The sequence below is a fragment of the Eucyclogobius newberryi genome, unplaced genomic scaffold, assembly GCF_026437365.1.
Source record: "Eucyclogobius newberryi isolate DKJ021-1_F unplaced genomic scaffold, fEucNew1.0.hap1 SCAF_21, whole genome shotgun sequence".
Taxonomy (NCBI): Eukaryota; Metazoa; Chordata; class Actinopteri; order Gobiiformes; family Gobiidae; genus Eucyclogobius; species Eucyclogobius newberryi.
The window spans coordinates 17,476,611-17,490,578 of record NW_027315846.1 but is presented as its reverse complement, the minus strand read 5'-3'; the positions used below and the strand labels follow the sequence as shown (position 1 = coordinate 17,490,578).

The following is a 13,968-nucleotide window of genomic DNA, read 5'->3' as shown; positions in this document are numbered from 1 at the left end:
GTTTAGCAGTGAATCATTGGCATTGTAAGACTCACCCTGCAGTGTGAGCTCTGCAGCTGCATCCATGCCCTCAGACTGGGCTTTGTCATTTGCAGCCTGCTGAGTGTGAAGTCCCATTGGAGTAAACATGCCTGCTCCAGGGATCGCAGAAGGCATGTAGTTCCCGGGAATAGTACTACTTGGAGGGATTAATGCACTAAATGGTGAATCTTTAACACCATCTTGACTGGAATTGACTGAAGGCTGCACAAGAGCTGTGAAAAGAGAGAGAAAATAAATTACACATTTTCAAACCAATTTTGGTCAACAATCTAGTATAAAAAGTACATACAAGTGGGTGCTGTTGCCTGTGTTGGTTGTAGAAACCCTGCATAATACAAAAAGAGTATTTGTATGAGAGCCAGTTCTTGAAATAAGGGAAATTAAATCATTTGAAATCCAGTACCTGGAGGGGGCTGAGAGGCATTAAACCCTGCCCTTAAGAAAGGCGGTGGGGCAAATCCTGGAGGAGGGATTCCCATTGACACCGAAAATGAAGGCGGCACCAAACCCACTGCACTGGGCACAGCTGGGGCAACAGGGAGCTGCTTACAGAGAGTGAGAATCATTTTTTGCTTATTAGAAACAATGAGCAATTAGGGAATATTCCTCCCACACACACATACCTGCACAGGCATCATTGTGACCTGTTGGTTGAAGCTCTCGGCCTGTGGGTTGGTTTGAGGTGTAGTGTCTACGGCCACTGGCTGAGTTACGCTTTCTTTAGCAGTTTCTGCATTCTTTGCGGCCTCCCACTCTGTAAAATCCAACATTGAACAAAGTTAAAGAAACGTATCCTAAATCCAGAAAGATTAAACAGTACAGCGAAGGTCAGAGTGAAAGAAGAATGCGTTTCCTTTTACCGTCATTTACAGTCTCCTGGTCGATAATTCCTCCTTCAGCAAAACCATCCATATCATCTAGCTTCACTTTCTCCCAAGGTATGTAGGTAACGCCCAAGTCTACATCCCAGAACTGCTTGTACTCCTGCTTTACACCTTTGTTCAGGGCCCAGGCAATCTAATGCACAAAAACAAAATGCACGTAACGAATTGTTTCAGCGCTGGAATTTACATTATGCTTAATAAAGAGTACCTTAATGACCTTAGAACCTATCTTAAAGGAGCCGGTGCTGAGCTTTTGGCGAGCGCGGTATGCATCCTGCCTGTGGACCATACAGATGTAGGCACAGCCCCTGGGGGGGATCATCTGCACAACAGAATTAAAAGGTTAGAATTGACAACATGCTTTAATGATGAACAATTGGAAGGAAAAAGAAAGACCATTACATTTATAGACTCGATCTGACCAAATTCTTCGAAGAGGTTGGTAAGGTCTTGTTGGGTTGCTTTCTTATCTACTTGGCCCACCCACAGAGTTGTGCTACACACTACAAACAGAAGGAGAAGGTCAATCAAAGTCTGACATCAAATCAAATGGTAAAAGCAGGAATAAATCATGTTTTTACCACTAAGAGTCTTGGACCGAACAGGAGGCAGTCCTTTCTTCTGTCTCTCCTTTTCCCTCTCCCTGGCTCTTCTTTCACTGGAGTAAGAGCGTGAAGATTTCCTCTTGCGATCCCGGGAGCGTGAGCGAGAGCGCCTGCGGTGTTTGCGCTTTCGAGAGCCTGAGCGTGACCTGGATCTTCTCCTTTTAGGGGATCTTAAAAGAGCGGCAGCAGAATGTAAAATGTCTTACTCTTTTCCCCATTTAGATAAATTGCAATAATATGCTTACAAATGCTTATACAAATATACGCTGTGGTGTAAGGCAAAAGCAGACATTTGTACTTTTAATTCAATAGTGTTTTCAAAAGCTTCTCACCGAGAGCGAGAACGGGACCGTGTTCTTGAGCGAGTACTGATCCTCTTCTCTTCTGCCTCTAGAATCTCTTCCTCCATTCCATCTGGACCCTCATCGAGATCCATGTCCTGAAAAACAGGAGGAAAAAACACAGAATTATGTTTAATTTAACAACATTTAACATAAAATGCAAGTTAAATCAACACTATTCAGTAACTAAGCACAAGTAGATTGACTTTGCATACCTGTTGTTGATTATCCATAGAATCGTCTAACTTCTCAGATTCAGAATGCTGGGCCTGGCTGCTGCTCTGAGCATTTACTATGTTGCCGTCTTGGCCAAAGACAGAGTCTTGATTTTCATGACCCATTGCCTGGAGAGAACACACAATCAACATGTTGAGGTTAATTATACACATGCAATGCTGATTATTTGTAGTTCAGACGGCTTCATTATGGAGAAAGGGCTGGTGTGGACCTTCTGGTGCTGCTGGTGCTCCAGGAGCTGCTTCTGGAACTGCTCCAGGTTCTGCTGCTGCAGCTGCTCGGCCAGCTGATGGAACAGGGAGCTGTTGATGGGCTCTGACACCATAGGCCTACAATACAAACTATATTAGCTCACAACAATAAGGTACTAAATATAATCACCACTTTCAACTTACAGTTGGGACGATGTATCTTTTTTTGATTCTTCACCGCGATTAGAATCATTTCCAAAGTCAAATGGACCAAGAAGTTTCTATAATGACAAAAAAAAAACCTTAGGAAACGTGACCGCAGAGTTTTCAAACTTCAGACAAACACTGGGCCTTACTTTGTTAAAAGAGGAGACCCTCTGTTCCAGAGGATTAAGAGAATTGGCTGTGGCAGCAGCAGTGAGCTGGGCAGTTAGGGCTTGTAGCTGCACCACCAGACCTGCGTCCAGAGCCTGCAGCAGTGAAGGCTGAGGCTTCTGCTGCTGCATCTGCAGACTCTGCACCAACTGCTGCAGCTAGAACACACAGACACACATTAAGTATGCAACACTGGGTCCGTCTAATTATTGAATCATAGGTCAGTGACTGACCTGCTGTCCCTGAGGACTCTGTAGAATCTGGGCCACCGCAGCGACAGTGTCCGTGTTGGAGATCTGTGAAGCCCAGTCTGGCAAGCCCTGAACAATATTTGCGGGTGTAGCAGGAGTGGCCGGTGTGCCTGTACACATTATAATGGTATAAGTAAGCAAACGTCTGCACCTCACTGAAGTACCTAAGCATCATCAGACTCACCAGGAGTGGCATTATTGACCGTTGCAGAACTGCTGGACATGACTGGAGTGACACTCGGAGGAGGAAGCCCTGCTGCCATGTCCAACAGCGGCTGGATGATGTCACTCTTAAAAACAGCATTTTTCTGCCACAAGTTGAGCACTCGCACAATTTTGCTCTGAAAATAAATCAATGAAACCAGGCACATAAGATCAGTCGTCAATGAGCAAACACTAATACGGGTTTGGGCTTCAATTCAGACAAAACACACCAGAGTGACTATCAGTTAGACTAATACATCTTAAAGGCTACAGTTGGAGCTTAGTTTGTGCATGAATGTGTGTGCGTGAATGTGTGTGCATGAATGTGTGTGTGCATGAATGTGTGTGTGTGTGTGTGAATGTGTGTGTGAATGTGTGTGCATGAATGTGTGTGTGCATGAATGTGTGTGTGTGTGTGTGTGTGTGAATGTGTGTGCATGAATGTGTGTGTGCATGAATGTGTGTGTGTGTGTGTGTGTGTGTGTGCGAACGAGCGTGCGCCAAGTGGTTTCTTGATGTAAAGAGCTTTGATTGCCCATTAAAGGTGGAAAAGTGCTGTGAAATGTTACTTAATGAATTAATTACTAATAATATGTTTAATTAATTATAATACCAGGGCGGAAAAAGCTGTGCTCATCCATGAAAAACAAGACCCACAATCACCTTTCAGAGAGCATCATCAAACATGCAATGCCGAGTGTGTATGACACAAATATGTTGGATGCAACTTTGTTAAATGAGGGAATCTGAAAACATTACTTTCAAATCAATCTGAATTTAAAATACAAACTATTTGAGCACCAACCTTGTCATCTGAAGGGCAGCGGTAAAGGTGTTGAAATGTTGCAATTATATTTTTGCTGAAACGAGGGGCAAAGACATCCTTCTCGGTCCCAAACTGATGTCTGGACTGTCTGACGATGGAGTCGACCACGTAAAGCCCCGGAACTTTGTACTCTGGTTTGCACTGAAGGGGGGACATTTTATTTAGATTGGTTTGATTGAAACTTAGACTAAATTATGGAATCAACCAAAACATGCAACAAACCTTTTGTATGAATTTCTCTACACTTTGAACAACATGCTTGTAGAACTGAAAGACAAACAGGGCAAATATTTCATTGACGTCATAATATTTGTAATATACATATACTGTGACAGAAGGGCCTCTTCTGCAGTTGCACCTGAAAAAAGCTAGATAAGAGAAAGGAAATTACGAAATCTAATGATTGGCTTCCGGCTTGTACCTGAAATCAACAGAAAGATTCTTTGTATAAACTCTAAAAAGCTGGCTTAAACAGCCAAGAAAATAACGTGTGAAAGTAATATTCAAAAGACCTTTAGAGATTTTTAAAAAGGGTCTACAATTAGTATTTTGTTACCAATACGACTACAACTGAACCTTTTTCTACAATGGAACTCTCCTGGACAAATGAGAGAATACACCGACATCTGCAAAGATAAATTTGAATCTATACTTGATTTTTGTTGATGTCACTATCGATAAGAGTAACGGAAAAGCTCTCAAAACTACAGCAAATAGAAGAACCATGGATTTGGCCCTTACAGACGCACAACACGGTCTGCGGTAGGGCTGGGTATTGTAATGACCCTCGCGATACGATACGTATCCCGATACTTGTATATTCCGATACATTTCCCTCATTAATGGGAGAGAATGGAAATGGGAGGTTTTGTCTATAGGAGTTTTTGTTTACAAGAGTTCTTCTAATAAGAGTGTTTTTTAAACTTCCTATAATCTATTATCTGTCTTTTTCCTCTGTATCTACCTGTGTTGTATCAATGAAATTTCCCCATGTGTGGACAATAAAGGATTATCTTATTACGATACGTATCCCGATACATTTGTGAAAAAAGGGTCTTAAAATTTACCAAAGTGGTAATTTTTTTACTCTGGAAAAGAAAATGTATGAAATTTCATGTTTATCCACAAAGCACTTATTTATAAATCCATTATGCTCTAATAACTTCATACATCCAACCAACTGATCCAAATATAAATATATGGAACACATTTTAGTAAAGTATTGCATGTTTGTTTGGCCTGGTCTGAACATGCTGCAGCAGCATCTTCTGCACAGATCAGCTTCTGATCAGGTCCACAGCTCCTTCTGAGCTCAGAGAGGAGCGCGGCACAAACAGCACATCAAAAGTACTATTCCACCTCGTTTAAAGCCTAAGGGCCACAAAAATCTAAAAAAAAAAAAAAAAAAGGAAAAAAAAAGAAAAAGAATTATATATATATATATATATATATATATATATATATATATATATATATATATATATATATATATATATATATATATATATATATATATATATATATATATATATATATATATATATATATATATATATATATATATATATATATATATATATATATATATATATATATAAAATCATTTTTCTTTATTTTTTCAAATAAAAAAAAATTATACTGTGACTTGATACCGTCCGTGACGATATATTGCCGTATCAATATTTTGAACACAGAAGTACAAATAGATCACGATATCCAGAACGGTTGATTTGTCTGGTACCAATGAAGTTAAAGTGGCAGTACATAAACTCCACCCACAACCAAAAGTCAAAAACGGCTGCTAAACTGGGCAGTGGCTGGAGGGGGAGGGGCGAGGTCTGGATTTACGAGGAACAGTGTAACTCTGCTTTAGCCAAGAGCAGAGCAGAGGCGTGTGAAATGTACTGGCCACTGGAAGCCAATGAACCTACGGAGTTTGCACAAAAATAACCAAAAACATAACTTTTAAAACACTAGGACACAAATTGTTGCAAAAAAGTCAAGTACTTTTCTGTGGCTTGTAGGCATCTCACAATAATTACTATATCAACTTATTTGCAAAAAGTGTAAGATGTAATATAAGATTTGAGTGGTATAGAGTTCAACAAGTAACTTCTGTAGCTAATTATCTTTTCATTTTGTCATTTATTTGTTGCAGCTTATGCCCTTAAACAAAACTGTATATATATATATATATATATATATATATATAGATTTAATGACATGAAATTGTTTGAATATTATCGTTTTCTGTAGCAATATATCGTGTTTCAGAGTGTTTTATTGTGACAGACCAAACATTATTAGGAGCAGATAAATCCATCAATCCTTTCATCAAACTGTTCCGGAATGGATCCAAAAACAGTTGATATTCAGAACATATTTAAAGCATCAAAACTAGGGCTTGGTTGACCCAAGACTTGTCCTGTCCATGCTTGGCTGCCTAAAAGAGGACAACACACCTCAAACTTACAAAGTAAAGCAATAATCAGACCAAGTTCACTGATAACACTGCAAAATACAAAGAGTTCACACAATTACTCAGAAAACTACTACTAAAGGAGTTCAATTGTGAAGAGCCAGACTAACTTACACCGCTCTCCCAAATTTCAAACTCACTCAAAGCCTTTTCTCCTTTTTGCAGTGCTCCATAGACATTTTTTTTATCATTTAAATAAAATAACTGTCTAAATCTGGCTGCACACCTGATGATTTTAAAATGGTCTGTGATTTTAAGATGGGACACAAAGTCTGCTAACCAAAGACATGAGGACATTTTACAACAATTATTTGTCTCACACACAGCCACAACACAAAGATATGTTACAAGTGAGACGCTCAAGTGTGACGTGATTGAATGGGCTTTGTAATGAAACCAAAAACACAAGGATACGGGAGCGCGGGAGCGGCCGGTCTGTGTGCTTTATTTAGAGTGATGATAAAACATAAAGACCCTGCTTATAAAGGACACAGGAGAGTGCTACATTCACTGGAGGTAAGACCCTGTAGCACTGATGAACAACTAAAGATTTTGTATAAACTTTAAGAGTGTTCGCTAGGCAACGGAGCCTAGCACTGTCAGGCTGCTCTGATTGGCTGGAGTTGAGCTTTGGACCTCAAAATTTGGGGTTTGCAAGCTGCGACCCAAAAACTATTGGAAACAGAATGACATTGACCCCACAGACATGAGGAGAGCCCGCTCAGCTGGGGCCACGCCTCCCCGGACACGTGGAGGCAAATAGGGTTTCAAATTAGGCAAAAGAAAATCTACTAGTGTGCAGCGGGCTATTGACCAATGAAAAGACTAAAGGCCTACAGCCATACTGAAATACTGCCGACCTCATGGACTGTAAAGAAAGACAGGTCAAGCTGAAGCGTCCCATCAAGTTATCTTTTGTATTAGAACCTTATTTATACAATTATCAGACATTTAAAACAAAGTTAATTGATTCACTTGAAGCTCGGGAAGTATAATGGAGGTCGTATGCCCTTTATGTGGAATGATGTGCAGAGTTTATTGTGATGTCCAGTTATAACCCTGGTCCAAGCCGAGATTAGCTCCTGCTAATGTGCAAATCTCACAGAGCAAAATCATCACGAGAGTCATTTCACAGTACAATATTTATCATAATATTGTAGAGAGTATATTGTAGAATTGTAGGCATACAACTTTTTCCTTTTAAAAACCCTTTGGTGTGAATCATTTCTGTCATATTCAAAAGAATTAAGATATACAGTAAAAGTATAGAAAAGTTTCAGAAAAAACGTATAAATATAAGCGTGACAAATTCACCCGTATCCTGTGATAAACCCAATGTTTTTCTCCGAAATGATTAATTTAGACATGTTTAGTGCAAATAACTAGTGTGAATGATTTTAAGGAGAAGAGAGAACTCTGAGTGTGTGACAGAGTCTGAGGAGGAGGAACTGTCACTGCTGCTGTTACAGGAGGAGGAGGAGCTACACGATGATGACACATGGACTGGAGAGGTTCAGAGAGAGGCTCTAGTCTGATAAATAATCTAAATAAAACAGAAACTTCACAGTCCATGGCACACACCACACATTTTCTATTTCTATTTTTCTGGACCAAAGGCTTTATTTGACAGGACAGTTGGAGCATGAAATGGGGAGAGAGAACGATCGAGGGCTGGAATCTAACCCACAAAGTTACAGCTGTAAAAACAACACACATGCAATGTCCTCAACCACTGGACCCGGGAGAAACCGGTCTTGTATTTTCAACCGTCAATGGAACATATGTCTGCACTTGTGTCCTTGATACACATTTATGAAAAAGATTAAAGCTTTTAATTTACAGAAAAGTGCTTATAATAATAAGAATTTGTGACACTAATAATCACAGTCCAGCTGTTTGCCACTTGCCTGGATTCAAATATGGCCCTCAGGGGAGAATAAGTGGCCACTCCCCTACATGAAGCTGTTGCTTCAACAAAACAATGCGTTCAGGCAGAGAAGCTTATTCTTCGATATATTGTTAGCCAACAATATTAGAGACTTTTGACAATATGTCATGATATTTCATTTATTGTTACATTCCTAAGCATTGTGTGTTTAAATGTGGACACACACATAAATGTGCTGTTTGCTTATAATGAACATGTCTCATTTTAATCATTCAGGGCTCAGAATAAGCGGTATTGCATCGCAAAATGCGACGTAATTTCTCTCACATGCGATGCATTCGTCAGAAAAAAGTGTTTTTGATTAGCAGCTTTTGCGATACAAAAATTTGTGTTCAATTGTATAACAAAAGCCCCTAAAAAAGCACTGATCACTCGTGAATCGATCATCAACAACAGCATGACACAAAGTAGGATGCTGTGTTGACTTGATGAGGTCCCGTCTGAAAACGGGAGAGCGGTAGGAGGGCATTTGACGCGCCGCGTCTCGCTAATCTCTCGTCTCGCCCTCTGCGCACGCTCACGGTGGCTCCTCCCGCTCTCCCGTTTTCAGACTAGAACAGGCTTTTGAGAACCCGGAGGATGTCGAATTCAAAGGGGTCAAACTCATTCATGTCCAGGACAAAACCAAGACGTGTTGTGTCATCGTCATGACGAGTCTGGTGGTGATATGTAACTTGTGAGTGTAAAGACAATTTCTATGTAAATTAGACTCATGCAAATAGTCATCTGATTGATGATGATGTGGAAGAAAGTTGTAAATAAGGCCATCTGACTTGGTGTTAATTAATTTGTTCAACAACTAATTTTATTTGCAAGTTTTCTGTTTTAATTTTGAAAAAATTTGTTTAAAAGTTAATTTAAGAGTTTGTTTTAAATAGAAATACATACATACATTTGAAATAAATAATCTTGTGTTTTTTTGCTATGCAACTTATCAAATTGCTATACAAATTTGAAAAAATTAACGGATTGTTTAGCAGCACTGCTATACAAGAGAAAATCATTCATCTGAGCCCTGTAATCTCAATGAGAATTTTAAATAAGCTTAGGAAGATGGTACAGCGCTTAGGTCGTCAAAGAGCTCTGTAAAAGGTGCATAAGTTTACCTATTGTCTACACCAGGGCTGTCCAAACTATGGCCGTGTTATAGCGACAGAGTCAAACCTACGCAACATTTACAATGATTCACTTCTTTGTCCTGCAGTCTGTGGCCCTCTATATACCGGTATGTTTCATTATGCGGCCCTTTGTGAAAAGGTTGTGACGCCCACACAGACAAGGCCTGTCACAATAATCAACTCATACTATAGAAACTTATTGTTCTATAAATGATTGATAAACACACTGCTGTAAACAGCCCAAAAAATAATACTAAACTTTAAAATGTTTCATTTAACTCTTTGTCTGTTGCACCGCAGCTTTTAAACAATATTGTACATATTTTTATTGTAACAATGGCTTCATAATAGTTTTGATATGATCTACTATTAAATTATTTTCTTAAGCAAAATATCACACACAATTTTCTTCTTCCTTCTTTTTTTACATGTATGTATGTATGTATGTATGTATGTATGTATGTATGTATGTATGTATGTATGTATGTATGTATGTATGTATGTATGTATGTATGTATGTATAAGCATTTTAATGATTGTACAGCACGTTGTGTATGACAAGTGCTACTGCAAAATGACAACAACAAAGAATTTTTAGCCATAACAAAAATAATGATTTGAGGCCCAATAAGTAGGACTGATTTGGATTACATCAAATCATATAAGAATGGGGAAATTATTTCAAAAGTAATCTATACAGTGCACTGCTCTACCTTAGACATGGTATAGTGTTATAAAAAGGAATGATAATAATAATCAAATCAATAATCAAATAAGCATAATATGACAGAGCACAATTGACCAACCATAAAGGCTACAATCATTAAGACATTGTCCAAACTAAATAAGTCACCATATTGAGTATAAAACCTTGTAGTTTAAATCTCTACAAACATCACATTGAAACGCATGTGATTTTGTGTTGTAAAGCATTTCATATTTCAATCTTCTCACATATTAATGTTAATATGGAGTTAATGCAGACTTCATGTGGACTTAAACTGAGGAATAAATCTTGCTCCTAAACAACTTCAACTTGATCACAATGGGATTTTATTTGGTTAAATTAAGGTTAACAAATAAAAACTTCAAGACAGGTCAGAGTCTGAATTGTAGTCCTAATACAAAAAAGTATATATTGTGCAGTCAAAATACAAACAATATTGCATTACTGTGAGATGTGATGTGCAATGTCAGTGTGCAAGGGAGCAGCTCTTGTTTATTCTGATATCAATGTGCAGGAAATACCTACATTAATGTAATATTCTTTAGGTACAGCTCAACATTTTCCTCGCAGTATTTGCATTATCACTGGGTTTCGGACAACAATCTATAGCCCAAGCATATTTAAAACAGAAGAGAGTAGCTAAGACTGGCATTGTTGAAATGTAGATTTGTGATATTTTCCGGACTATAAGTTGCACCTTTTTTCTTAGTTTTGGCCGTGGTGCGACTTATACTCCAGAGCGACTTATATGTGATATTATTTGTTATTTTCACATTGGCAACCACATGTCACGTGTTGATTCATTTCATACTGAAAACCGCAAGAGGGCGCTCTAGGCTCTAAGAGGCGCAGAAGAAGGATCTGCCCTTCCTCTACCTCCGAAGTTTGTGAAATCGTTTGGAAGTGACATAGAGGAAGAAGAATTCATTGGATTTAGTGATTTGGGGTAATACTGATGCTTTGGTGAATTTGTTAGCATGTTTTTTTATGCTATTAGTTATTTGAATAACTGTTAATATGTTACGTTAACATACCAGACACTTCGTTGTCTGTGCGTCATGTAGCTGAAGGTGTCACGTTAGCATATGTAAAACTATTCATCATGTTCTTTGATCTGTTATTATTTTAAAATTGCATTTCAAGATTAAATGGTCAAAAGATTCTTGGTCTTGGATTTTATCAAATCAATTTCCAAAAAAAATGCGACTTATACTCCAGTGCGACTTCTATTGTGCATTTTTTGGCTGGTGCTTATACTCAAATACAGTAGTGATGTCTATCTGTATTCACAAACAGAAACAATCTGGTTCAATATTTGTGATTTCCTTTTTGGATAGAAACCACCAGTGGTATCCTGTGCCAAAAACATGACCGAGTCCAGGTCCAGGCCGTAACCTCAGCCGGCCTACTGCAGATTAAACTGCTATGCCACAAAGGTTTCAACTCCAAACAAGAGAGTCCTGGACATGTCTGAAGACGGACACGTAAAATGCAGCTTTAGTTCAACTAAAAATGTCCTATAATTTTGCTGCATAGAACTTTTTTCTCAATACAGAATATGCATTAATGCAACCATAAAAGTTTGTGCAGACAGCTTATAGTAAAATCAGGCATTGGTGGATTGTAAGGCTCATTCGACCAAAGGGACTTCACAGAACACATTAACATTTCAGCATTTAAATGTTGAATACAATATTATTATCATTGTTAAGTTGTAGAAGACACATAATTAAAATCCCAATTTTAAGGCTATAATTGCACTTCCAACATGTTGAAAATAATTCAAATAAGTCAGATTTTGTGTTGTTTTGGAGGTTACATGTTGAGAAGTGGCCACTCATTGGCTTGGCCTGCAGACGGCTAGTGGTAGGCCCCGTGTTAGAACTGACCAATCAGATTCACCCTTCACAATTACTTGACAGAAGAAATCAGCACTAGTGCTGGTTTAGTCCCGCCCTCACCTTCACGCAGGCCTGCCATTATTTGACAATGGTATATCCATGAGGCCCGCCCTGCTCTGGTGTGATGACTGGAGCGCCCTTTAGAGGGGGCGTGACCGCGTTCACATTAAAAGTTTGTTAACGATTAGACGAAGTTTTGTTTCATTTATGTCAAAGTTTAAGAGTAATTCGTTAGTTTTGAAGTATGTTTGGACCCTTTATTTGGACTAATAGTGGGATTTATGTTAGAGAGGAGCCGTTTGTGTTCATTATGCAAGTTGAAACATTCATGAGTGCATTTAAAAAGAACCGAGCTGAGCCTGTAGGGAAAGGATTTATGACACTCGGAGCTGACGAGCACAGAATGAATGAACTTTGGATGAAAGAATAAAAACTTCTGGATTTTATCCCTGATGGTCTGACATGATGTACAAGTGTGAATAAACCGTGTGAGGCAGCGGTCAGTGATTGAAGTGTAATTTGCATTCATATTATAGATCTATGGTTATAATCTGATCAGTGTTAGTGGCAACTAAAACTGGACTCACTACACGACATTTCCAATTATGAGCGATTTAGAATGTTGAGGAGAGTTCACACTACTGAACAACTGCAGGACCTGCCAGGTCCACACTTTGCGATTCAAACGCATGTTTAGTTGTAACTGGTCCACACTACGAGACTAAAACAGCTGCGACTGACTTCAACTAGTGATGACAGAGTGACATCATTTGTGTTGTATGCACCCAGTTTAATATTAGCTTAATGCAGGGGTGTCAAACTCATTTGGGCCGTGGGCCAAATTTCGACGCTCAGGCTGGGTCGCGGGCCAAACATAGCGTAAAACATAAAACTATTCAAAATATAAGAAATAAATAGCTTTATATAGCCTACGCTGTTTTGAAGCAATTACTAGATCAATAAAAAAAAATTACAAAACGTTTGTTCTCATAAACTGAAACCAATACTGTACTTCAGTTTATGCGCATTACAACTTCAGAGTTGATCTACAGTTCTAGACAGAGTTCTCTACAGAGATAAATAAACTTCTCAAGATCTAAAAAAAACTTTTAAATGTACTAACTAACATTTCCACGTCTGTGTAGTTATCTGTACACCTGAACTGACACACCACTAAACTTCTGCTCAAAAGTGCTTAAAGTGAACTTCTCCCTCGGTAGCTCACACAGCAGTGCAGCAGAGCCCGGTGGGGGAGGGGCGGCCACCAGCGGCATTGTGGGAGGCGTAGTTTTAGCGATAAAAACGGTTACGGGTGTAACTACGGTTCTATGAATCAATTAAAAAAAATATACTTTTTTTTTTTTAATATAAATTTGAAATGTTCGGCGGGCCGGATTAAAACGTCTGGCGGGCCGGATTTGGCCCGCGGACCAGAGTTTGACACCTATGGCTTAATGAGAAACATACAAAACAACAAACTGCAGCGGTGCTTAGTTGTCACGGTGTTCGCTCTGTCTCGCTGTGTGCGCTCGTGTGGTTGTATCGATCAGCTGATGTGATGAAGATACGGTTTGTCAGAGCATTAGACCTATGTTGGTCACAATACATTAAGAAGTGCGAAATATTGTTATAGAAACAGTGTTCTCGCTGGGCTGAGGTTGGACGATGGCGGTGGGACAAACCGCGCTTGCAAAAAGCACTTTAAAAAAATTGCGCTCGCGCCGCCCACGGGGCTCGATATGGAAAGCCAACATGATCACACTCCGCCACTTAGGAGCGGCGTGTCACGCCGTATTTTCCGACGCTTTAACAAAGTAAAGCTGCGCTTTTAATGCGGTG

General features: G+C 39.1%; 1 protein-coding gene across 4 annotated transcripts in view; it reads right to left on the bottom strand.

Annotated features, from left to right (window-relative positions):
- Positions 1-13,968, bottom strand: part of tiam2a (TIAM Rac1 associated GEF 2a) — a 74,433-nt gene that overhangs the window by 54,478 nt on the left and 5,987 nt on the right. For 3 of the 4 annotated variants that reach the window (XM_072457922.1, XM_072457921.1, XM_072457924.1), the window contains 17 exons: positions 4,179-4,223; positions 3,936-4,097; positions 3,111-3,267; positions 2,909-3,036; positions 2,657-2,833; positions 2,505-2,581; positions 2,321-2,438; positions 2,088-2,216; positions 1,864-1,970; positions 1,508-1,701; positions 1,329-1,429; positions 1,135-1,248; positions 903-1,059; positions 666-796; positions 446-584; positions 332-367; positions 36-254 (listed from right to left, as the gene is read on the bottom strand). In XM_072457922.1, coding sequence (XP_072314023.1) covers positions 36-254; positions 332-367; positions 446-584; positions 666-796; positions 903-1,059; positions 1,135-1,248; positions 1,329-1,429; positions 1,508-1,701; positions 1,864-1,970; positions 2,088-2,216; positions 2,321-2,438; positions 2,505-2,581; positions 2,657-2,833; positions 2,909-3,036; positions 3,111-3,267; positions 3,936-4,097; positions 4,179-4,223 — 2,191 coding nt within the window. The remainder of the gene's footprint in view (positions 1-35; positions 255-331; positions 368-445; positions 585-665; positions 797-902; positions 1,060-1,134; positions 1,249-1,328; positions 1,430-1,507; positions 1,702-1,863; positions 1,971-2,087; positions 2,217-2,320; positions 2,439-2,504; positions 2,582-2,656; positions 2,834-2,908; positions 3,037-3,110; positions 3,268-3,935; positions 4,098-4,178; positions 4,224-13,968) is intronic. The other variant, XM_072457923.1, reaches the window with a different exon arrangement.